Source organism: Notamacropus eugenii, chromosome 4 (assembly GCF_028372415.1).
Source record: "Notamacropus eugenii isolate mMacEug1 chromosome 4, mMacEug1.pri_v2, whole genome shotgun sequence".
In the NCBI taxonomy this organism is placed as follows: Eukaryota; Metazoa; Chordata; class Mammalia; order Diprotodontia; family Macropodidae; genus Notamacropus; species Notamacropus eugenii.
This window is the reverse complement of record NC_092875.1, coordinates 206,474,592-206,496,564: the sequence shown is the minus strand read 5'-3', so window position 1 is coordinate 206,496,564 and position 21,973 is coordinate 206,474,592. Positions and strand designations below refer to the sequence as shown.

Sequence of the window (21,973 nt, the reverse complement as noted above, 5' to 3'; positions counted from 1 at the left end):
ATTATCTACGTATTACATCAAATTAGACGTATGTATTTCAGAATGCAATTTGTAAACTATAAAGTACCATAAAAATATAAAATGCCATCACCACTTTTTTTTTAGTTTGGGGGAAACTACTATTTCTTATTCTTTATTGATAAGGAAAATGGAAACTCATAACTGGTACAGTGCTCCCAAATAATTTCTCTACCTACTTAGCTACAGAATATGCCTTCATAATAAAGGCATATGAATAATATCTGTTGCAAAGCCTTATTCTTTAAAAGATTGTACTCTGCACTAATAACACAAACATCATTTCCAGAAGGAATAACATACATGTAACACTCACTATGTAACATTTGCATGACTATATGAGTGCACTTCAGACTATATAACTGTATTTTCAGATTTTAGAAATGACAAATTTTATTACTTGTCTTGTTGTTTGAGAACACTATACAACTAACAAAGTGGCTAAGTCCAGTTCAATGACTAAAATGCTACTTTCTACTCCTGAAGAATAATTAACTAAAATTGGAAAATGATGGAGAAGAAAGGAGACAAATTAAACCAGAGAAGTTTACAATGCTTCTTTAAATATTTAGCTACTACTTGGAAAGTAATCTGTTCCAGTTAACAAGCATTGGACCCAGAGGACTAGTTTAATCCAAGGAGATTCATTATAGCTGCATAAGAGTTTAGAGTTTTTATTTAATGCATCTGTATAAGTTTGAAAGGACGGAGGGAGATAGTGATTATGTGCTGAGAGGTTGGGGAAGGAAAGAAGTGAGGAAGGGTAGAATATCAAGAAGAAAGGCATGAATCTTTCAAGTGTGAAAGAAGCTGCTTCCCGAGCCCAGGAGAGAACACCAGCAGAAAAGTGTCACTAAGGGTAATTTATGCAAAAAGACAAGAGCTAATTAATCAAAAGGAACAGACAAATAAGCAAGAAGAACAAAATACATTTGTGAGGGCATGCATATATTGAGCAGAGTTAGCAGAAAATCAAATAAATATGGGCCTTACCTGGTAATGATTCTGGGGCTCCTTCCTCAAAGCTGTCATCAGCACCCTCCTCACCCATCCCAGAGGTCAATGAATCCTCAGGAGCTGAGGCAGACCCAGGACTGCTGGGCTGGCTAGTAGAACCTGAGTCCCCTTCGCTGGTGGAGCCGTATCTTTCTCTCTGTGCCGTGGCCCCACTCTCACTGCAGGTCCGGCGATCTTTCCGATGTACCCTGGAATGGAGCACCATTTGGTGGTATGTGCGGAAAATCTTCCCACATTCAAAGCATTCAGTTGACTTATTATTCTGGGCTGCCCGGCGGCTCTGGCGGGAAGATGGTCTATAATCAGTATCGCCCTGAACTACAAAGCAGTTGTCTCCTAGCTGGACGCCTCCATTCTTATCCGAGCGCCCTCCTGAAAACGTCTTCCTCTTGGAATTGCTAGAAGTGTGGGAATCTTGCTCCCGCTTGCGCTTCTCCTGGCTCACAAGGATGTACTCCCTCTTGTCCTTATCATACGTGACATCTGCATCTGCCAAGGTTTCATCCCACCCTCCATACTTCAGGTATTCTGAGGGTTCTGCTACTTTTCCTTTGGTGGCCAACTGCCAAGCCTGGTAACTGTTGACAGGATCCAGTTCTGCTACTCTTTTTCCAGACTGCCCACTCGTAACTTTATCTCCTCCTCCAGAGGGTCTCAAATTCAGGCACTGTAAGAAAAACTGCTGCGTTTCAGATGGGTCTAGGGTTCCAGGCACAAACCCTTGGGTTTTGTCTGGGGTCCGGCTCCCTTCCATCTTGCGGTGTACAGCATTATGGACCTTTAAGCTCTCAAGGTTTGTAAACAAGTTTCCACACTTGATGCAGACTTCATAGAGAGATAAGCCAGTCACAATAGTTTCTTCCTGAACCACATTATTGATAGTAGCTATAGGATCCAAATCACTTTTTGGTTTGTTTTTGTTCCCAGTTTTGGGGCCATGAGATTTCATGTGATTTTTGAGAAACCAAGGCTCTTTAAATCTCCTGCCACAAATGTGGCATCCATGGTCAAATGAGCCCCTGTGCTTCTTCATGTGAGCTTTAAGGAACCAGGTCTGACTAAATGCCTGACCACAGACTTCACAAGGAAATTCCCCAGGGCTGAGCTCATTCTTGCCGTTCTCCACATAGGCCTCCCCATTTGGAATCTGAGCTGTGATATGGTCCTTTTCAATGTGGTTCAACAGAGTCTCGGCTCTCAAGGTCATATAGTTGCACAGCCTGCATTTGTATGGCTTGTGGACCTGGTGTATGTGCTGTTCAAGGTCTTTCTTCCTCTCAAACTTGGTTTTGCAGAAGGTGCACTGGAACGTGGAGACCTTGTCGTCTTCAGCAGCAGCAGGGGCGTCGGGCCCTGCATCTTTCTTGCTGCTTCTCAGCAAGATTTTGCTGTTTTCCATCTGGGTAGCCCCATTCAGTATCTTGTTGCAGGCTGAGGTGCTCTTGGTGGGACTAGTACAGCCATCAAGGCCTTCAGACACTCCCATCTCTCCAAGCTGTCCCTCTCCCATCTCAGATTCATGACCTTGACTCAGAGTTCCTGTACGATGGCTCCGAATGTGAATCTTCAAGTTACCTTTCTGGGAAGCTCTGTGGTCGCAGTAAGGACATTTGTATGGCTTCTCCCCGGTGTGCTTTCTCATGTGTTGTGAAAGGGAGCTCTGAAAGGGGAAGCTTTTGCCACAGATGCAACAGCTGTGGCACAGGGACCTATCTCCATCCACTTCATGGCTCTTATTTGCTCTGCTGGGACTAGAGGCTCTTCTCAACTCCATTTCTGCCTCTCTGTTGCGATCCATCTGTACGACTGCACCATTAGCTGTGAAGGGGAAAAGGGCAAGCTTTTGTCCAACAGTGGCAGGTAGAGTTGTGCTTTGGATCATGCAGTCTTGAAGAGCAACTGTTTTATCTCTTCTTTTTCAAGTGATATTTTCCCTCTCCAAAGGCAAAAGATGCTCCCAGTATGACTATATTCAGGCATGTTCTAAGCGAACCATACAGAGAATGGCAGTAAGCACCTGAAATAGAAAAAGCAGAGGAAAACTATTGTAAACTAAGTTTCAACTGTAAATAAGTACCTTCATATTCAATGGATAGCCCTCTGATTTCCCCTAATTCAAAAGTATTATTCTACTTCCTAAAAAAAAGGCAAACTCATGCAAACAAAATCAAATATATGTCCATTCAAACATTCATTTCCCTTAAAGAAAATGAATGAATTATTCACAGAGATTACACACAATAATTCTCATCAAAAACATATCATGTCTAAACAAATGTTAGGGCAATAAGGAAAATTACCTATGGGAGAAAAATCTAGGCTACCAGTCAGAATATGTATATGATAGTGATCATATACATATTGATTGAAGAGAAGAAAAAAAAAGATGGGCAGAAAAGCTGGAAGGAAGGAAAACAAAAAAGGAGAGGAGGGGAAAAAAGACAGACACTGAACATGGAGTGAGAGGACTTTGTTTTGGGATCCATCTATACCATTTATTAAGGGAAGCTAAGTAGGGCAGTAAAGTGCTGGGCCTTGAATTAAGAAAACCTGAGTTCAAATTTGGCCTCAGACACTTACTTAACTGTGTGACCTTGGGCAAGTCACTTAACCCAATTTGCCGCAGTTTCCTCATCTGTAAAATAAGCTGGAGAAGGAAATGGGAAACCACCCCAAATGCAGTCATGAGGAGTTAGACACAACTGAACAACAACAAATAACATTTACTAGTCTTTTTAACTTTGGGTAAGTTACTCAAACTCCTCATGTGCCTCAAAACCCTCATCTTTAAAATGGATATAATACTTACACTGCCTACCTCAAAGATTTCTGAGACTTAAATGAGACAATGCATGTAAACTTCAAAGCATTATGTCAGTTTTAATTACTATTATTGAGAGAAAGGAGACAGATGGGGTACAGGAACAATCTACATGATAAAAACTGCACAATAAATTTGCTAGGGCATTATAAATATAAGGTATAATTATTCTATAGAGTAAGGTAATGAGGTAGCCTAGCAAAGAAGAACACATCAAGAGAGACCTGAGTTCAAATCCAGCTTCTGGCTCTTACTGGAAGAGTGAACACTGGCAACTTAATTAATCACTTTAAGCCCCAGATTTCTGGCTTGTTGAAAAGGAAACAATAATACCTGTAGCAATGACTTCACAAGGTTATGAAAGATCAAAATAGATAATGTATATAAAACTCTTTGCAAACCTTTATCTGATGTGTAAATGTCAGTTATCATTTAAATAAGAAGAATTTATTTATTATTTACTTATTTAACTAAGAAGAATCATCATGCATCACTTAATTCATCAATGAACGCTTATTGATGGCACCCAGTCTGTGTCAGAGTGCTAAGCACTGGGGACACAAACAGAAGCATAGGACACTGCCTTCCAGAGCTTACAATCTAACCTACAAATACATACAAAGCAAGCTATATGCAGCGTAAGTAGGAAAATAACAGAGGGAAGGCACTGAAATTAAGCAGGGTTGGGGAAGCATCTAGTAAAAGTGAACGGGACAAAGTCTTTACTCTGGTCCTACCTCTGTAACTAACTGAAAGTACAACCTTGGAGGCAAAATAGTTTAATATGAAGAAAACTCATTTGGTCCTAATAAGATCTAGGTCAAAACCCTGGATCTGCTTTCTAAGTCACTTCATCTCTCTGGGCCTCAGAATTCTTACCTGTAAACAGAACTGGCTAGACTAGATGATCTCTAAAATGTCTTCCACTTTAAATACACATACCAAGAATCATATATACAAGATGGCCATTTGGAAGTACGTGTCTTTTTCTGTAAATGACCAGATCACTTCTGTACAAATGTTCGGTTCACTCAAAAATCTACTGAAGCATTTGACATATGGATATAAACAATGGGACCATCAATTTACAATTGAAGGAGTGATAAACAGAATAAACAGAAAATAACAAAGCACTTGCAAAATATTCAAATTATAATAACTTTATTTGGATGAGTTTAAAAAAAAAATAAGCAAGCAGTCTAAATTGTTCTCACTTGGCCAGGGTGTTTATTCTACATTTCTCAAGTCAAAACTAATAGCCTGAATAGTTATGAACAGTCCCTAATGGTTCTCTACATTTGGAAAAAACTTCTAAACATACATGTATCAAGCCTACATCTTTAACAACATATTGTTAAAATACACATTTTTATTAACAAGCATAAAAACAGTTCACTTACAATTAGAGAAATGTCTTTGTATCTATGCAAATCCTTAAGGAACTCAAATTATGTAATATATGTAAGGTGCTTTGCAAACCTTAAAGTGCTACCTATAAACCTCAACTATCATTACTATTCCTTGGAGGGTTAATTTTATTTAAGAGTAAAAGTTTTCTACAAAGCAGATGGCCTGAAACTCACTTTGAGCCATCAGTTTTACCACTTTGCTTTATCTAGCACTTCCTGTTCAGAACATGAGAACAACCTGTAATAAGTTTAATATTCTGATTAAAACAGAAACAGCCTGAGAAAATGTACAACATGTCTTAACAAGATGTCCTAATGGTCAGTTACTAAGCAATATTGAAATGCAGATGCAAACCTGAATTTTAAAGTATTGAAATTATTTCAACTATTAAAAATACTGTAACATTATTACATTTAGCAACCTTTTCTCTAAAAATTAAGCATGTAACATACATACACATATGTACTCAATACATACAGTGACAAGATCTGTCACTAGCTTTTACCATCTGCCTTCCCTCCCCCCACTGCCACCACTCTTTAGCCACCAAAATCAGGAGGGGAGACCATATGTCACCCCTGTAAACTAATGAGATAAGAAACAATAATGGTGGATAGCAATGGAGACAACTTGTAACCCCGCAGCCTTTGGGAGGATGGGCAGGAAGTTCCCCAGAAGTGTCTACTCAGAAGTGAGAATCTTCATAGTAGCTGATCCTTTTATTGTCTGCTTCTTCGGATGACAAGAGGACAGTCACCACTTCTACCTGATTAGTGAGCTCTCTCTGGTAATAAAAAATGCAATTCTTCTAAATCTTTCCCACTACACATGCTATATAAGCCTCAACGAAAAGGGAAAACAATGCAATTCTTCTAAATCTTTCCCTCTCCACATGCTACATGCCCTCAACGTAAAGAGGAAACAGTTTTGTTTAGAATTTTATTTTTCAATCTTTCTAAGCCCCAAGCTAATATTCCCTAGGTTTCCACCACAGAAACATCATTTAGCCTAAGCGCCAAACTCAATCCACAGTAAAGACAAAGTAGCTTCATTCAGGATACTGTTTAGTAGATGATGCAAAATTAAGTCAATCGTTGCTATAAACACAAGACCAAAAAAAAAAAAATATAACAAGACTTATAGCTAACACCAGAAGTTTCTGATACAAAAATCAAGAAAATGACAAGAGATTTGTTCTATCACCTTGTTTGTTAAATGTGATATGTCAGTATTATCATCAGCACAAACATAAAGCTGAACCCTTCCTAAAGTTAGTATTTTAAATTATATTTATTTTTAGAAAAAGTAATTTTTCTAATAATGTTTTAATTGCAATTTATTATTTTACAATCATTTTTACCAATAAAAGTATCATTTTTAGTTACAACTCTTGTCTCCAGGTCTGAGTTGCCAAATAAATTTTCATATCCTTGAGACATATCTATTAAATACACTTAAGTTTTTAAATGAAACAATTTTAATATCTAAATTAGGGATCTAATCTGATCATCTCACTTTGTCAAAGAAGAATCACATAATCTCAAATGGTTGAGGAACCACATGTGCATCAAATATACAAAGGGAACAAGCAACCAGATCCCTGACCCCCAAAATTAGTGTCTCAGAACTAATTTGAAAGGACAGAACTACTAGACACATGGCCTTATTCCATTCAGCATGTAGTTTTTGTCCATGTAACCAAGACAATAAAGTAACCTATTAATAAGACAAGAAGGCAAGGCAAGGCTGAGGGAGAAAATTCACTCAACCAGTTGGTGAAAAATAAGAACCAATACAAATCTTCCTTAAACTCAAAATGGATTTTTCAGATGAAAAGGTTGAAAATAAATTATCTGAAATAAGAATTCTTTGGCTATTCTTTTCTCTTAACTCCAGTGCTAAAAAAAATAAAGCACATAAATTAAGACAATTCAAGAATAAAAAGGAGACTTCAAAAAATCTATTCATTAAAAACTTTTTTATGACCCAAGCTGATGCAAATATTGTGAAGATCTGTGTCAGTATTAACTTTTTAAATCCCTTTGCTTACCCTTCCCCATTCATTACATCCAGAGAAGGTTTCTCCCTATTTTTCCTAAATATCATGATAATAGCTAAAAATAGTTAGCACTTACAAAGAACTCTAAGGTTTGCAAAACATTTTATCTTATTTGATTCTCACAACAACCCTGGGAGATAGGTGCTATTACTATCCCCAATTAACAGATAAGGAAACTGAGGCACATGGAAAAGTTAAGTTTCTTATACACACAGCTAGTATCTGCTGCCAGATTTTAACTCGGTACTTTCTGATTCCAAGTCCAATACTCACTACCCGACCTACCTGTTCCTAGCATCCAATGATATCATATACTGAAAACTGTTCGAAATTAAGTAGGAGTAAAAAATATCAAGGCACATATCTTTTACTTGTGTTCTAGTTGTTTCACATGCCTGATTTTCCTCATCTATCAAAATGAAGCTAATGTATTACCTGTCTCAGAGAAATGTTTTGGAGTTTAAATATGTCAATTACATAATGGAAAGAGCTAGGCTTGGAGTCAAAGCACATTAGTTCAAACACTAGCTCTATCCACAACTGACCCTGGGAAAGTCATCTGGTCACTCCAAGACTTTTAGACAAGACACTTAAACCTCTGTGGGCTACAGGTTTCTCATCTGTAAAATGGGGTGAGGGGGCTTGAACTATATACAGCCTCCTAAGGTAATAGATTCCTTTCAGCTCTCAATCTGTGAGTACTTGCACTATCCACCTCGTACTGTGGTCCTAATGCTCAAGTAATCTAATGGAGAGAAAGATTCCTATTTTATAATGAAGAGGTGCATAAAATATGATATTAGGATGGATGTGAAAGCACTTTGAAAACTTTAAAATACAAGGTACAGTCATTATTAATTATAATAAATAGAATCACATTAAAATACAATTGGTTATTACACAGATTTTGTGGAATCATTGATAAGGGGGTTGGGAAATAACCTTAGAGATTATCTAGTTTGACTCCCTCATTTAACATGAGGAAACTGATACACACAGAAGTTAATTTGGATTGGTGTAAGATCAAAATTATCTAAAACATAATAACTACCGAATAAAAGTCTACAGTAATTCTAGTGTTCCTTCTTTCTCTGCCAAGAACATTTATAAAATGCTTCCATTCGCTAACACGACTCACAAAGTCGTTCAGATTCTTTACCAAGTTTTTAAAAAATCAGCTTTTGGACCACAGCTCTGAGACACTACTCTAAAGAGACTCATTCCCTCCATGTAGTATGAGTTTCAGACTCTCCAAGAACCTCTAAAAATTAATTAGACATTTTTTTAGAAGCCCCCAAATTAGGAAATAGGATTTTCATTTCATACTGTACTCTGCTAGTTTAAAAATGATACCCCCAAACTAGCCTGACTGCATTTCAAAGGCCAATCTAGTTCCTCACAGGGAAACTTAAACATACTTATTCATTCTATTTTTTAATATTTTCCTTTTAGATTACTGCCCACCTTCACTTTCTCTGACAGAGTTTGCTGATTACCCCTCATCCCTCACCATGATTTATAAAATTATTCCATTTAGGAAAAATGGTTTCTAAAGATTAATATTCAGCATAGAAAAATATATAAATATCTACATGGGAGGGAGTAATAACAGTGACAAAGAGAATGGGCACATTCTGGGGAAATCAGTCTGAACATAAAAGAAACTTCCTGTTGAAAAAATAGACAAAGTAACTACCTTCCCAATGGCCATTTAAAAGGCCAAAAGTTTCTTACAGGCCTTTCAAAAATACATGCAAAAAATTAATCTTCTCCAGCCGACCTAAGTGGATGGATCATCATATCTTTGCAATCATTCTTGTTTAATTGAAAGCAGGTACAGTGTTTAAGACAGAGGGTGAAGCTTTTTCTTTATAAAGACAAAAAGAAGCGTGTTGTTACCAAAACCTCAAATTTGAGAATACTCTCCTTGTACTTAGTCCAATGGAAAGCCTTTATCTGAAAGGTAATAAGCCTTCCTAGTGATCCACATTACACCTTGATACAGGGGTAAAGGTGGGCAGAATTTGGCTTCATCCCTAGGGGGCAATGGTTTACGTCTAAAAACAATAAAGAAATACCACAAAACTCAATTCTATTTACATGAACTCCAAGACTTGGGACAACCTCCCATTTTCCCTTATCAGACATGAAAGAGGTATAAGGAATGCAAGGAGTTACAACTTTCCTTGAAGGTAGTGAACTTACAGGTCCATTAATCTTACAAAACTCATAAAAACAAGTTTTCTTTACAAACTAGAATTAAAGAAAATAGTTACAGCAACTCAAGGGGAAAGGGAGGTTAAAAAGGTAGTATTTATATGTGTTAGAACACACAATGACAGTATGTCAACCTATATGCACAAAACAAAGCATAAGCCAATTAGAACACATTCTGTCATAATAAATCACAGTTTTGTTATTATTATAACTTTTGTGCAAAGCTGAAATTGAGAACTTGCCAGACTAAACTGTAGTTTAATTGTTTAGACATGAAAATGGCTTGCTGATTACTGTATGAAAATAGATTTCAAATGCTTTTTTTATTTTTTTGAATTTCCCTTGAGATCTAATGAACAATTCAGAGTTATTTTTGGAAAAATATATTTTTTCTAATTGTGGGAAAAGAAAAAGAAAGGCCACATTCAGCAAAATGAAAATGAAACATGAATTGAAATAAAAAAATGTAATACAATAAATTCCCAGACCCAGAGATATGAGAACATAAAGTTTTAGCAGGTTTTGTGAGTATTTTTTCCTTATTAGCAAACACACTACACACACGCCCTTCAAGGAGGAATTACGTGATTTTTAAAACATCTGTACTTACACTTACCTTATTTGTGAAGTGGTTTAATTCATAGTTAGAACCACTGAGCTAATAGATAACTCTGTGGATTTAAGTAAGGACCTTGGGATAAGTATTAACTTCAGAACCTAGGACAATCGCCAAAGGGTACTCTAGTGGTCCATCTAAGAGAATGGAGTTTCTTAAAGGACCCAGAGCAGCTAGGTGGCACAGGACTTGCAGTCAGGAAGACATGAGCTTAAATTTGACCTCAGAAACTTAACATAGCTGTGTGACCCTGGGCAAGTCATTGGATCCTGTTTGCCTCAGCTTTCTCATTTGTAAAATGAGCTGGAAAAGGAAATGGCAAACCACTCCAGTATCTTTGCCAAGAAAACCCCAAATGGGGGTCACAAAGAGTTGGACAACAATGTAAGGTGTTACACGGAAAATGGAATGTGTGGTTATAGGAGTGTTTACTATTCAAAATAGGAATGTGAACTAGCTGCAAGAGATGTGGAATACATAGCAACTCAGGCACATTTCAAGCACCATAGAGATGTAAGTTAATGTATAGCCCAATATGGTCTTTTCTATCTCATTCTAATGCTACACTGGGTTTAAAAAAAATAGTGTTTAATAAGAGTTTAGTGGCTATCAATAAACAATATTATCAGATCATTTATGACAGGAAAATGAAGCCTAGTCTTTTAACAAGAACTGAATATATATATATATACATATACATATACATATACACACACACACACAACCTATTTGCAGCACATTGGTAAGTACCCTTATGATATTAAAAGAATTTGAAGAAAGTCTTTAAAATATAAGGAAATTAATCTATAGGCATATTAGGGGAAAATTTGAATGAGAATAACACTAGAAGAGATCTAGAGAGCTTTAATAATAGCTGGGCTACCTACACTGTGCTTTTTAGCGAATGATTCAAGTCAATTCATTTTAATAAGCATTTATTATAGAATTAATATTGTGCTTGGCACAGGGGATACAAAGCCAAAAATCAAACCTATCCTTGTCTTCAGAGAGCTTATATTCCCCTGGGGGATAATTGAGGGGGCAGGAAACATGGACACAGTTATATAAATGCAAGTAAACTAGAAAGAAATTTGAGGGAGTGTGGGCACGGGGAGCATGCTAATTGCAGGAAATATCAGGAAAGAACAGATATAAGAAATTGCATTTGAGATAAACCTTAAGGGATCTAGGGATCCAAGAAGTAGAATTGGGACAGCCTGGTTTTATAAAAGCAAGATGAAATAAGGGGAAATGTTGAGTACAGGGACAATTTGTCTGAAATTTAGCATGTATGTCCCCATATGCAATAGAAACTATATGAAATCAGTCTAAAATAATAGGTTGAAGCCAGATTGTTAAGGAGTTTAAATACCAAACAGAGGAATTTCCATTTTCTTACAGAGATAACAGGGAGTAGTAGAAGTTTATAGAGCAAGGGAGTGGGTGACATGGTCAGAATTATGCACAAGGACTACAAATATGGCAGGCATCTCTGTAAAATGTGGATTTGAAAAGAGAAAAATTCAAGGTGGGGAGACCGATGATGAAGGTACTGCAATACACCAGGGGAGAATCAATCAGAGCCTGAACTAGAATTAGTTCATTAAGTGAGGTGAGGGAAGGAGATGAATGAAAGAAAGAGGGGGAGCAGGACAAGACAACTTTTTCCTTATCCAGTCCAGGACTTACCTTTTCCAATGAAATCCCTATCCCTTTACAAATGTGAAGTATTATTAACCAAACACTACTGAATTTGTTTTGTCTCTGACATTCTATCTGAAAGTCTCACTACTGTATCCTTAAAAACTACTTTTAAAAAAATTGTTTTCAGTAGATAACAGCTTGCTAATCAGCAAAATATCATGTACTTTCATAAGGAGAAAGTGAGATCTTTTAATAGGAAGAATATTCCTAAATTTGTAGCAAATCCGAACCCTGCAGAGCAAATTAGGATTATATGAAAGCTAAATGATTTTATTCATACTCACAAAACCAGCTAAGTTATTAATGCAATCAAAACCCCATTCAGACACTGAAACAGTTTTCATGGAAGGCTAACTTTCTAACATGCTCAATGATTAGTCATCACCACATATACAGCACTATACAAAACTCTTGAGGTTTGTTTAAACTTGCTCAAATTGGCATAGTGGGCTGGACAGATGATCGAGGGGGCTGCTAGAAAAATAAAGCATTTCTAACACTAAACTTACTGCAGTGTTTTCAGGCATTTCAAAGTCTGAAGGTAGCAGTAACAACCCTTTTCCAAAGAAGTTTTCGATTTGTGTTTTCATTTCTATTACAATAACTGTTTTCTTTCAACTCTTGTTTTCATTAATGATATAAATAGACTTCTGCTAAAAACTTACTTCGGATTTCTAGATTACCAGCATGTCATAAAGTGACTCCACTTCTCTCTCTGCAACAGGCACTAAGACAGATATTAAAGTCGCAAGAGTTCAGAAAGCAAAGATAAGCTGTACACCTGCCTCAAATTCTGGATAGATGGGTTGACTGATTGATTACTTGCGTATGTGGCAGTGGTAGGAGTATAGAGAACGAATGAAAATGCACTCTATTAAGAAAAATAAAAACAAAATCCTTTACATGTGTGACAGGGATATGTTGTAAAGAGGTAACACGCTTCAAAAGCAGTCCACAACACCAAAGTCCCTCCCACTGTTTCTCAGGGGTTTCTAAAGAGACAGTCCTATGAAAAGGTTCTTCTTGTGCCCTGCTACTATGGGGTATGCAGTGGGTGAGAGCCCGATTTTGTGTTTCAGTCTACTGGGCATGTCTGTCCTCTTGGAGACAATGAAATGTACTTTAGTTGTTACACTGTAGTGTTATAAGCAATGAATGAAAATGCATCATTAACATCCTGAACAAGCTTATCTTACTGCTATGACAAAGGGACTATTCTTTAACAAATGGGAAAAAAAATTCCATAACAACAATGAAGAGTTCCTCTCCCTAAAAACCGTTCTGTATAAGATTAACAATTGCAGTCTTATATCCCACAGACTTGGATCCCAAAGAGCTACATGAAGTGATGCATTCACTATTGGGAGAGTAAGTACCATTGATGACAAGGCCTTGGGGCTGCTGCTGTTCCCAGACCAATCAATAATACATTATGAACAAACTAAATTTCCACTCTAATATGAAGAAATGAAAAAAAGGGGGACCAGACCAGAGTGAGCAGCACTCACAAAAAGCGTCACTGAACACCACTACCATCAAAATAATTGCCAAATATTGATTTGATTAATAGCAAATCTGTTAAGCTTACACAATTACCAATAATCTCTATTTCAAAGCAGTTCCCAAAAACAAAATTTATTACACTATTAATGAAATTTTTGTTTTAAAGGTGAACCTGGTCTCATCCGGAAAATGAAATGCAATGAATCAGGACAAAACATGACACAATAATCATGTTCTTTTTTTAAAATGCTCTCTTTATAATATTTGGCAACACAAAATAAAATAAAGGCTTTTACTAAGATGACACTGTCTGAATGTGACTAACTGGTTGACCATAAGAAGATTAGAGTACTACAATTGTGTGATGATCCTGTAGGCAAAAATCATCAAAACTGCTTATCTCTTATTTTAAAAGTCTATTCGGAAATGTTCAGTTTCAGTATCTTGCAACAGTCATGCATCTAGTTATTTCTGCCACCTCAGTTATTTTGCCAAACACAAATTGTTCATCATTTTAATCAAGTTTAATCATTAAGAACTGTCCACAGGGCTGGTATATGAATAGTGGAGGAGTACTGATGAGGAAAAAAAGTGGATCATCAGAGGGGGATAAAATACACAAATAGAACACCACTTGTTAAAAGTTACTAGTATGGATGCTAAGCAATTTATTACCAAAAGGAAATAGTGAACCCAAAATTATTAGTGCATGAGGCTGTCTATGTTCTTTTTTTTTCTGATACATAAAGCCCAACAGTAAAATCTGACCTCAAAGGAGAATGAAAAAAAAAACCCAACTCAGATGAATACACAATGTGATTATTGATTAAACCTAGAAAGGCCAAGAAATCAACTGGTGCAGATGTAGAGATGGGGTGTTTTGTTTTGCTTTGGATTTTTTTTTTATTTCTATGATGTGTGTCAGGAAGCCAAAAACTGTTGTCCTAGTACAGAGTATGTGAGTGCATGATAACATGACTAAATACTAATATGACAAAGAGATTCCCATTGAGAAGTAGGAAAAACCCTTTCAAAATCAAGGGGTAACAGAAGAAACTTATTTCTCCTTTGCATTCCCAAATTCATGCATATCAATTTATTGCACTTCCTAAAATACAGATCACATAGTTCTTTCACCAAATCATTCTTCTCTAAATAATTAGCCTTCATGAAGCTAAGAGAAGATAGATGAACAAAACCTTTTGTTTTTCCAGCACTTCATGCCAGCTAAACTTCTTATTCAAATCGACCTCGCTGCTATGACCAGTTCACACAACACGTTTGGATGTACATGCCTAGTATTCCTGCAGCAGGCACCCAGCAGGGCTGCTACAGTTAATGATCTTGTCACTATTTCCATTAGGAACCCCATTTCCAGAGGCTTAGAACTTAGCCATTTTAAATTGCATCTGGTACAAACTTGGCAGCTTAGATAAAGTCATACAGGCATCCAGGGGTTGATTCCCTTTTTACAAAGATAGTTTACACATCTCTTAATATGCATGTCGGCAATTCCAAAAATAAAAAAATAAAAAACTACCTTGGTTATTTTCACACCATGTACAAAATATAATTAGTACAGAGTCCTACAACTTTTTCAGAAGTAGTGAATCAAAGTAAAAAAAAAATCACTGAAATAACCTTCAAGGTAAAAGAGGAAAAAAAATCAACTCAAATGTCCATTTTAAGGGAAATTTAGAAATGCTATCATGAAATCGCAATAAAATGAAATTCTAATCTGGCTTCTAAGTGTTTGTAAAGCCTCATTAAGTTGGAGTATTGACAAATTCAAGAATCCATTCACAAAAATAAAGCAAACCCCAAAATATATTCTCCTTTATTTCAGAGATTAGTTAGCAGAAAAAGAATCAGTGTATCTAAAATGGTGAAAGGTAAAAACTTATGACATCCTCTTATTATGTAATCCCCTTTTCCTGAGCACACCATTTTTTAAATTTCAAAGTGCTGGCAGGCAAGACTGGTTGGTTATTAGAGCTCTAAATCTATGATCTTATTCCTTTAAACCTGTTCATAATAATATACTCTATTTTTTTCTACATGCACAAAATCATAAAGGAATAAGCTCTGGGTCACATCCCTCTTTCTCCATTCGTTTACCCCAAATCAACATATCTATCACCATAGAAAAAATGGATTGCAGTTGATTCCCATTCTAACATTATTACCTCCTTTGCAAGTTCCATTTTGTGAAAGAGCCTAAAAATTCCCACCTTCAAATAAAAGAACTGTGCCCTAGAATACAAAGAGAGACAATTATGTGCAGCAAGCCAGAAAGCATTCTGTTAAACATTACCTTCGTAGGTAATGCTGTTTAGCACAGAAAGTCAACCAAAAAGCCCTTATTTAAGGAAGAGCATACTGGGGGGGAGAAAGGAGAAGAGTACACAAACAAGTCAATAATCAATTTTCTTGACTATTACACACACACACACACACACACACACACACACACACACACACACCCGCTTCTGTAAAAATATCCTGGGGTTTAGTGTATTTTGGTAGGGTTGCTCTAAGGCATATCATGTGAGCTGTCATTTAAGATTTTTTTGCTTGCCATATCTACAATTTTAATCAATATTTAATGAAGACCAAAATTCTAAATGAATACATCCTTCAAAAATTGTTGCACAGTATATACTGCATACAATGTGAGCTTCTACAAGTCTATTTCTGTCAATATACACTGTAATGTGACCTAGTTTATCGCTACCATGTGTGTGTACATATATACATATTATATATACAGTACCTCTGAAAGATGCTAGACGCCTCAGCAGCTAAAGGAGAGAGAATGATAGACCAGAGAATACTGACAAAGAACAATTCTTTACAAGTACGTTATGTAATATTTCTATGGACTTTATCCTGCATTGTGTTTGGGGGAGGGTATGGGCAGAGAGAAAAGCCTAATGACTGTGATTTGCTGCATCATTCAGAGTTCTAGGCTTTCAAGGGATTAGATTGTCTTCTCTTTTCCTAAAATGAACCCCCCACCCAACACACACATACACAAATTCCAATTTCCTACATCGTAATTATTTTATTATTCCACTGATCAGTATATATGTCACCTATCATCCATTTAAGAAAAGCAGAAACATTAGATCACCATATGATCTTCCATAAGGGAAATGGAGGGAAAATTTTTCTGAATAAAAAAAGGATATCTTACAAAGCAAGTGTTTCATGTAAAAATAAATCTGAAATTTAAACAGGCAAATTTTGAATTTCAAAGCTCTTAGACTCAGTAATCCCTAGGGAAGTGATATCGAACTTGAAATCGAACCTTTCAGCTGTCAGCCCAGTCTGGCTTATTTGGGAATAAAGTGTTGCACTATTAATGCAGAACATCACTGCACTATGTCAAACGGAGACAAACAGGAGTCAAACCAGTTGTTTACAAACGTTTTCAAGAACCTTATAACTCTGACACTTATTTGGCAGCCATATTTAGTGACTCTTCTTTGGCTACAGTTAGTACATATTTAGAATTAAACTAGGAACAATTTGGACATATGTGTGTATCTATCTATCTATATATTCTATGTATATGTATACATATACACACACACATATATATATTTAAAGTGCAGAGATTAAACTCTAGCAGTGTTCACCCTCCTTCCCTTTTTAAATTCTATTTTACACCACCTCCTTCATTCTTTTTCCTCTTTGATTTGTTCAGTGCAAATGTTGTGACCAGATGTGCAATGCATTGCTAGGAGACAGATAAAGATCCTGAAAGACTGTAACCAGCACAGGTGGTGTAGAAAAGGACTGTTTACAATAAAGACCATGGAATTAAATGTCTACTTGGAACACTTCTAATAATTCCATGCCATCCCTGCTGCACAACAAAAAAAAAAAGGAAACTAAGTCCCATTTAGATTTTGAGCTTTAGGTACTATTAAGCTCCAAGCTTCAAAACTAAACTAATTGAGGAAAACTGTCTAAATGGTACCATTTATCAAAGCAAACAATATATAATTCATATTGATGAAAGGTCAAAAGGTCAAATGAAGCATACATACACCACTGTAAAATTTACATAATGAGATAGGTATGCAAGCAAGAACATATCACAAATATTCAAATGTGCATAACTGTACACATAATGAAAAAGTTTCCATGCCAACTTAGTCCAAATTAAAGAAAACTTGTTCCATTCGGTGAATTAATAAACAAGTACTGAAGAAAGCACAATTCTTGTAACTGTCTTTTACCAAATTGCTACTGAATAAATCCTTTAAATTCATGGAAATGGAGGCCATTCCAAGAAATCTCTTTCATAAACCCCCATCCCAAAATAAAATAAAGCACTTCATTTCAGTGCCAGTTGCTCCCTCATTCAACAATAACAAAAAGGCAGACAGGTACCATGACGCTAGGCAGCAGTGGTCAAATGTCATTAAACTCCCAATTTCCTTGCAAAGTAAGCTTTGTCACTTCAGATAAAGACAGTATTGCTGCCCTCTTATTCATCTCAGGAACCTTGCTAAAGTGAAACAAAAGAAGCTCACTTTAGCCCCCACTACCAACCAGATTTCTTTGGCGGCTTAAGCTGCTCAAGCAAAACCTTCCTCTGCCTTTCTGAACCCTGAGGTTGCAGGCAGTCTTACCTACTCTTTGACCTTGTTAGACAGCAGAATCTGGACTTCTGATTAAGAATACTAGACAAGAAGGATGAAACAAGTCCGGAATCTAGCACAACTACATGTCAATATCTGTTCCTCTTTTTTAATTCTTAAAAAAAAAAAAACTGATAAAGAACCGGTGGTCATGCACAACTTCAGAATTAAAGTATAAGATTTCTGCTACTAAAGCTCACATAACAAATGTATTCTTTTTACAGGGATTAGCCCAGCATCAAATCTTCCTAGCAACTGTAGCTTCTACTTAAAACCTATCCAAACTAAAGCTGCCCAAATAACAACACAGCATGGATGATAATTTTAGGCTAGTATAAATAGTTCCATGTTTCTCGGGCTAGCAATGCTTGATCAGCATATTTCCCATTGAAGACCCACACTCTAACTGTTCTGCTCAGTATTAAAGAGCTGGGTTTGATCTACACCATTAAATCCTTAAACCTGTTATACAACAAATAAGCATGGATTATTGCATGACTGATCCATCATGGGGTGTTTTCTGATTCCGCTCCTAAATACACAAATACTGTTGGTTTCTCCATTCAAAAGGCAATACTCAAAGCCGATCAAAAAACATGCTCACATCAATAGCCTGACGTTCCAGTGTTTCAGCAACCTTTCTGCCTTCTCTCTACCTTTCCACATTTGTCTTTTAATGAGTGTGCAAAAATAAATATACTCTTTTCCCACGTTTGAGAGTACTCCGAATTTTTCTAAGATACGTTTAGGTAGGGGCTCTATTATTGTACAAAACTGTAAACCACCAATAAAAGGTTACAACATATTAGCCTTACTCTATTCTCTTAGTCTATTCAATTAAGCTAAAGTGTTCAGTATAGGTGAGGATCACTAAGTAATTCTGAAAGACACAATACATAGTAAAACAAAAATCTTTCAATTCTGAACATTGATGAATAAGGCAATGCATACTATGGGTGGTGGTAAACAAAATGTTTGCATAAGTAGTTTGCTTGAAGAACTACCGGGCAAATTATAAATAAGTGGCTTTAGTATTAGTAAATATTTAAAAGATTTTTTTTAACCTTCTAGGACTACAACCACCTACATTTCAGATAAACACACTCATATTTACTTCCTTAAGTAATGGCAGTTTTCTCAAAGCAAGTGTTTAAATCTCTGAAGGGAAGCAATGCTTGCTAAAGAAAAGCCTACACAGAATTCACAGAAAATCTTTCCAAATTAGAACAGAGGTTAAAAACATTCTCAAGAGTGACAAGCAGGCATTACCACTATTGTGAAGGGGTCTCAAACACAGAAAAGCTCTAGAATGATAAACTTTTTTTTTTTACACAAGGAGGTTCTTTTCATAAGAACATGTTGATCCAGTCTTGTAATCTAATAGGATAATTCCTTTCAGTTTTACTCGCTGAAAAGACAGTTTCACTTAGGAAACAAATGGAAAATATCATTTTACAGAGATATACTTCATCCTAACCTTCAAGTCTCAGTATATTTTAATTCTATTTATTTCAAAGTATGCCCAAGATGATTAGATAAGTTTAACTTGACATATTAAGTGAAATGTGATGGCAAAGTCTTAAGAGCATTTTTCTTTTTCTCACTGTTTTCTATTAACATTTTCTTTAGCTGTGTATCTCTTCAAGTTGATCCCTGATTGAATATAACTGGCATGAAATTTAAACCTGTAAGTCACCAACATAGTGTGTCAAGTGATGCTCTGCATCGCACTAGTCTATTGCATATATTCATACACATTTACTGTGAATGGCACAGTGACGTACCAAGGACTCCAGGTAAACCAACCAACCTTGTTCTGTTTAACTGCTGATGTAATTTAATGCTATACTGCATAGCCAGATGTCACGTATAATAAAGCTGATTTTGCAGGGGACTACAAAATTCCAAAACCTGAGGAGGAATGTACTAAGTTTGAAGTTTCAAAAATTCTGCGATTTGTGGTTCAAAGGGACAAGTATTCCCTTCTCAGCCCTTGGAGTAAATTGGGACTAGCACAATCTTTGAGGCAGAAGATAGATTTGAGTCACAAAGAAGTTCTCACAGTGTCACATACAGTCTGGGAGAGGCAAACTAAAGAAAGCGAGAACCTACAATAGATGAGTAGAAATAGCTGCAGAGGGAAGATAGAGTCCCCAGGCCAGCTGAGAATTAACAAGCTGAGCCAGAAATAATAGATGCTCAAGATATAGCTTGTGGGGAAAAAAAAAACAACTTAAAGATACCAAAAGAAACTATAAGAAAAACATGGGATGTGGCTGACCCCTCTCCTCATTCCTATCTTAGACATTATAATATACTCTTTCTGCTTCTTTTACCTCAAAATTTTCTAAATTCTGAGTTTTCCCTCAATTATTGAAGAGGCCAAGAGTTAGAGATACACAAAAATTTCCCTGAGGGTGAGAGCCAAAAATCTAAAAGTTAACAATCCTCCAGAGTGCTACAAATTAGTGTGATGGTATCAATAACTTTTCATTTGATATGAACTCAAAAAAAAAAAAAAAAAGAGGTAAAGTCCTATAAGCCATTATACAAGGCCCCAGACTAAAAGGAAGCTAATTGTTGTAAAAGGACATTGATGATTAAATCTCCACAGATAAAGGGGTTAAAGAGGAGAGGCCAGGGTGAAAAGATCACACCCTAAACCACCCTGCAGGGGAGCAGACAAAAAAGGCCTGGGAAAGATTCAGCTAGGTCCCATCTTTTCAGGGAGAAGAAAGCATAAAGGATTGCACACCAGCAGGCCAGTTCTATCCTCCAAGGTGATACCCACCAGTATTACAAAACACTAATGAAAGGGCAAATATGTGTGTGTATTCAAGTAAAGAGTATAAATAATGCTGAGCTATAATAATGTCTACTAAAATAAGGTAAATTGGATTTTTCTTCCAAGTGATGTTGGCCACAATCTCCCTGCCATACAGCTCATTGGAGGGAAGGAGTGAAGGAGTGAAGGAGTGGGGTACTTCCTAAATGGAAGTAGCTCATGCTACTCTTTTTTATGAAGGTAAAATGCTCACAGCAGAAGAACTCAGTACTATATTAGAACTGGGCTAAGAAACAGATCATTTGGGACTCTAAAGAAACAAATGTGGACTAAATCTTACATTTAGTGGGATTTAGGTATAAACTAAGCATCTGATTGCTTACTGACACTAGAAACTCACTGGTATACTTTCCTTTAATTTGGTCATTTCTTTCTGGTACCTTTTTAGAGCTTTCTCCCACGGGATTAACTTTCTTTGAAATATTTCAGGATCAGTCAAAGAAGCAGTACTAAAGATAAACATAAGACTGGGTAAAAGTCATTTCAGGAGAACTTTTCAGAATCAATGACCAAATGGATTATATTGTCAGCCACATAGTTATTCAGCTGCTTTCCATTCTCAACAAGAAACACGAAACAGTGCAAAGAATCAGGCATTGTTACCCTCCATATTAATCTAGGGATGCTCTTCATGAAAGTGTGCTGCTGCTGCCATGAAAAAAACATACATGTTCATAATTTTCAAGTTATCTGAGGGTTTTTTGGGCCCTTAGATTTGGGTATAGTAGTTAGTTTGTGAACTTAAAAGAAAAGCAAGCCTGGAACCTGAACGTCTGAGACCTTCCCTTCTTTTATTTCTTATTTGTATGCAATGGGCAAACTCTTTTTTCTCTCTTCCCTCGAGCATTTAGAACCCTATCAGAATATTTTATTTATTTTGCATGGATGCAATCTGCACTGTTACCAAATGTCAGAGCTTAATAAAAAAAAAATCCAGCCTTCAGAATCGTTTATAGATTGGGCTTCTACTTCCCCAAACACTTGTATGACTTGGGTTATAAGCCTTATTCAGTGGCTGAAAACCAAGGCAGATTGAAAACTTATACAGAAGACAGGATATTTTTCTTGGAAACCAGTAGCTCTCCTACTATAACATGGGGGTGATCCAGAG

At 36.4% G+C, this 21,973-nt stretch overlaps 1 protein-coding gene across 4 annotated transcripts in view; it reads right to left on the bottom strand.

Annotated features, from left to right (window-relative positions):
- ZNF516 (zinc finger protein 516) overlaps positions 1–21,973 on the bottom strand; it is a 144,369-nt gene that overhangs the window by 83,600 nt on the left and 38,796 nt on the right. For all 4 annotated transcript variants that reach the window (XM_072604075.1, XM_072604077.1, XM_072604074.1 and 1 more), the window contains one exon: positions 1,012–3,052. In XM_072604075.1, coding sequence (XP_072460176.1) covers positions 1,012–2,917 — 1,906 coding nt within the window. In that variant the 5' untranslated portion in view covers positions 2,918–3,052. The remainder of the gene's footprint in view (positions 1–1,011; positions 3,053–21,973) is intronic.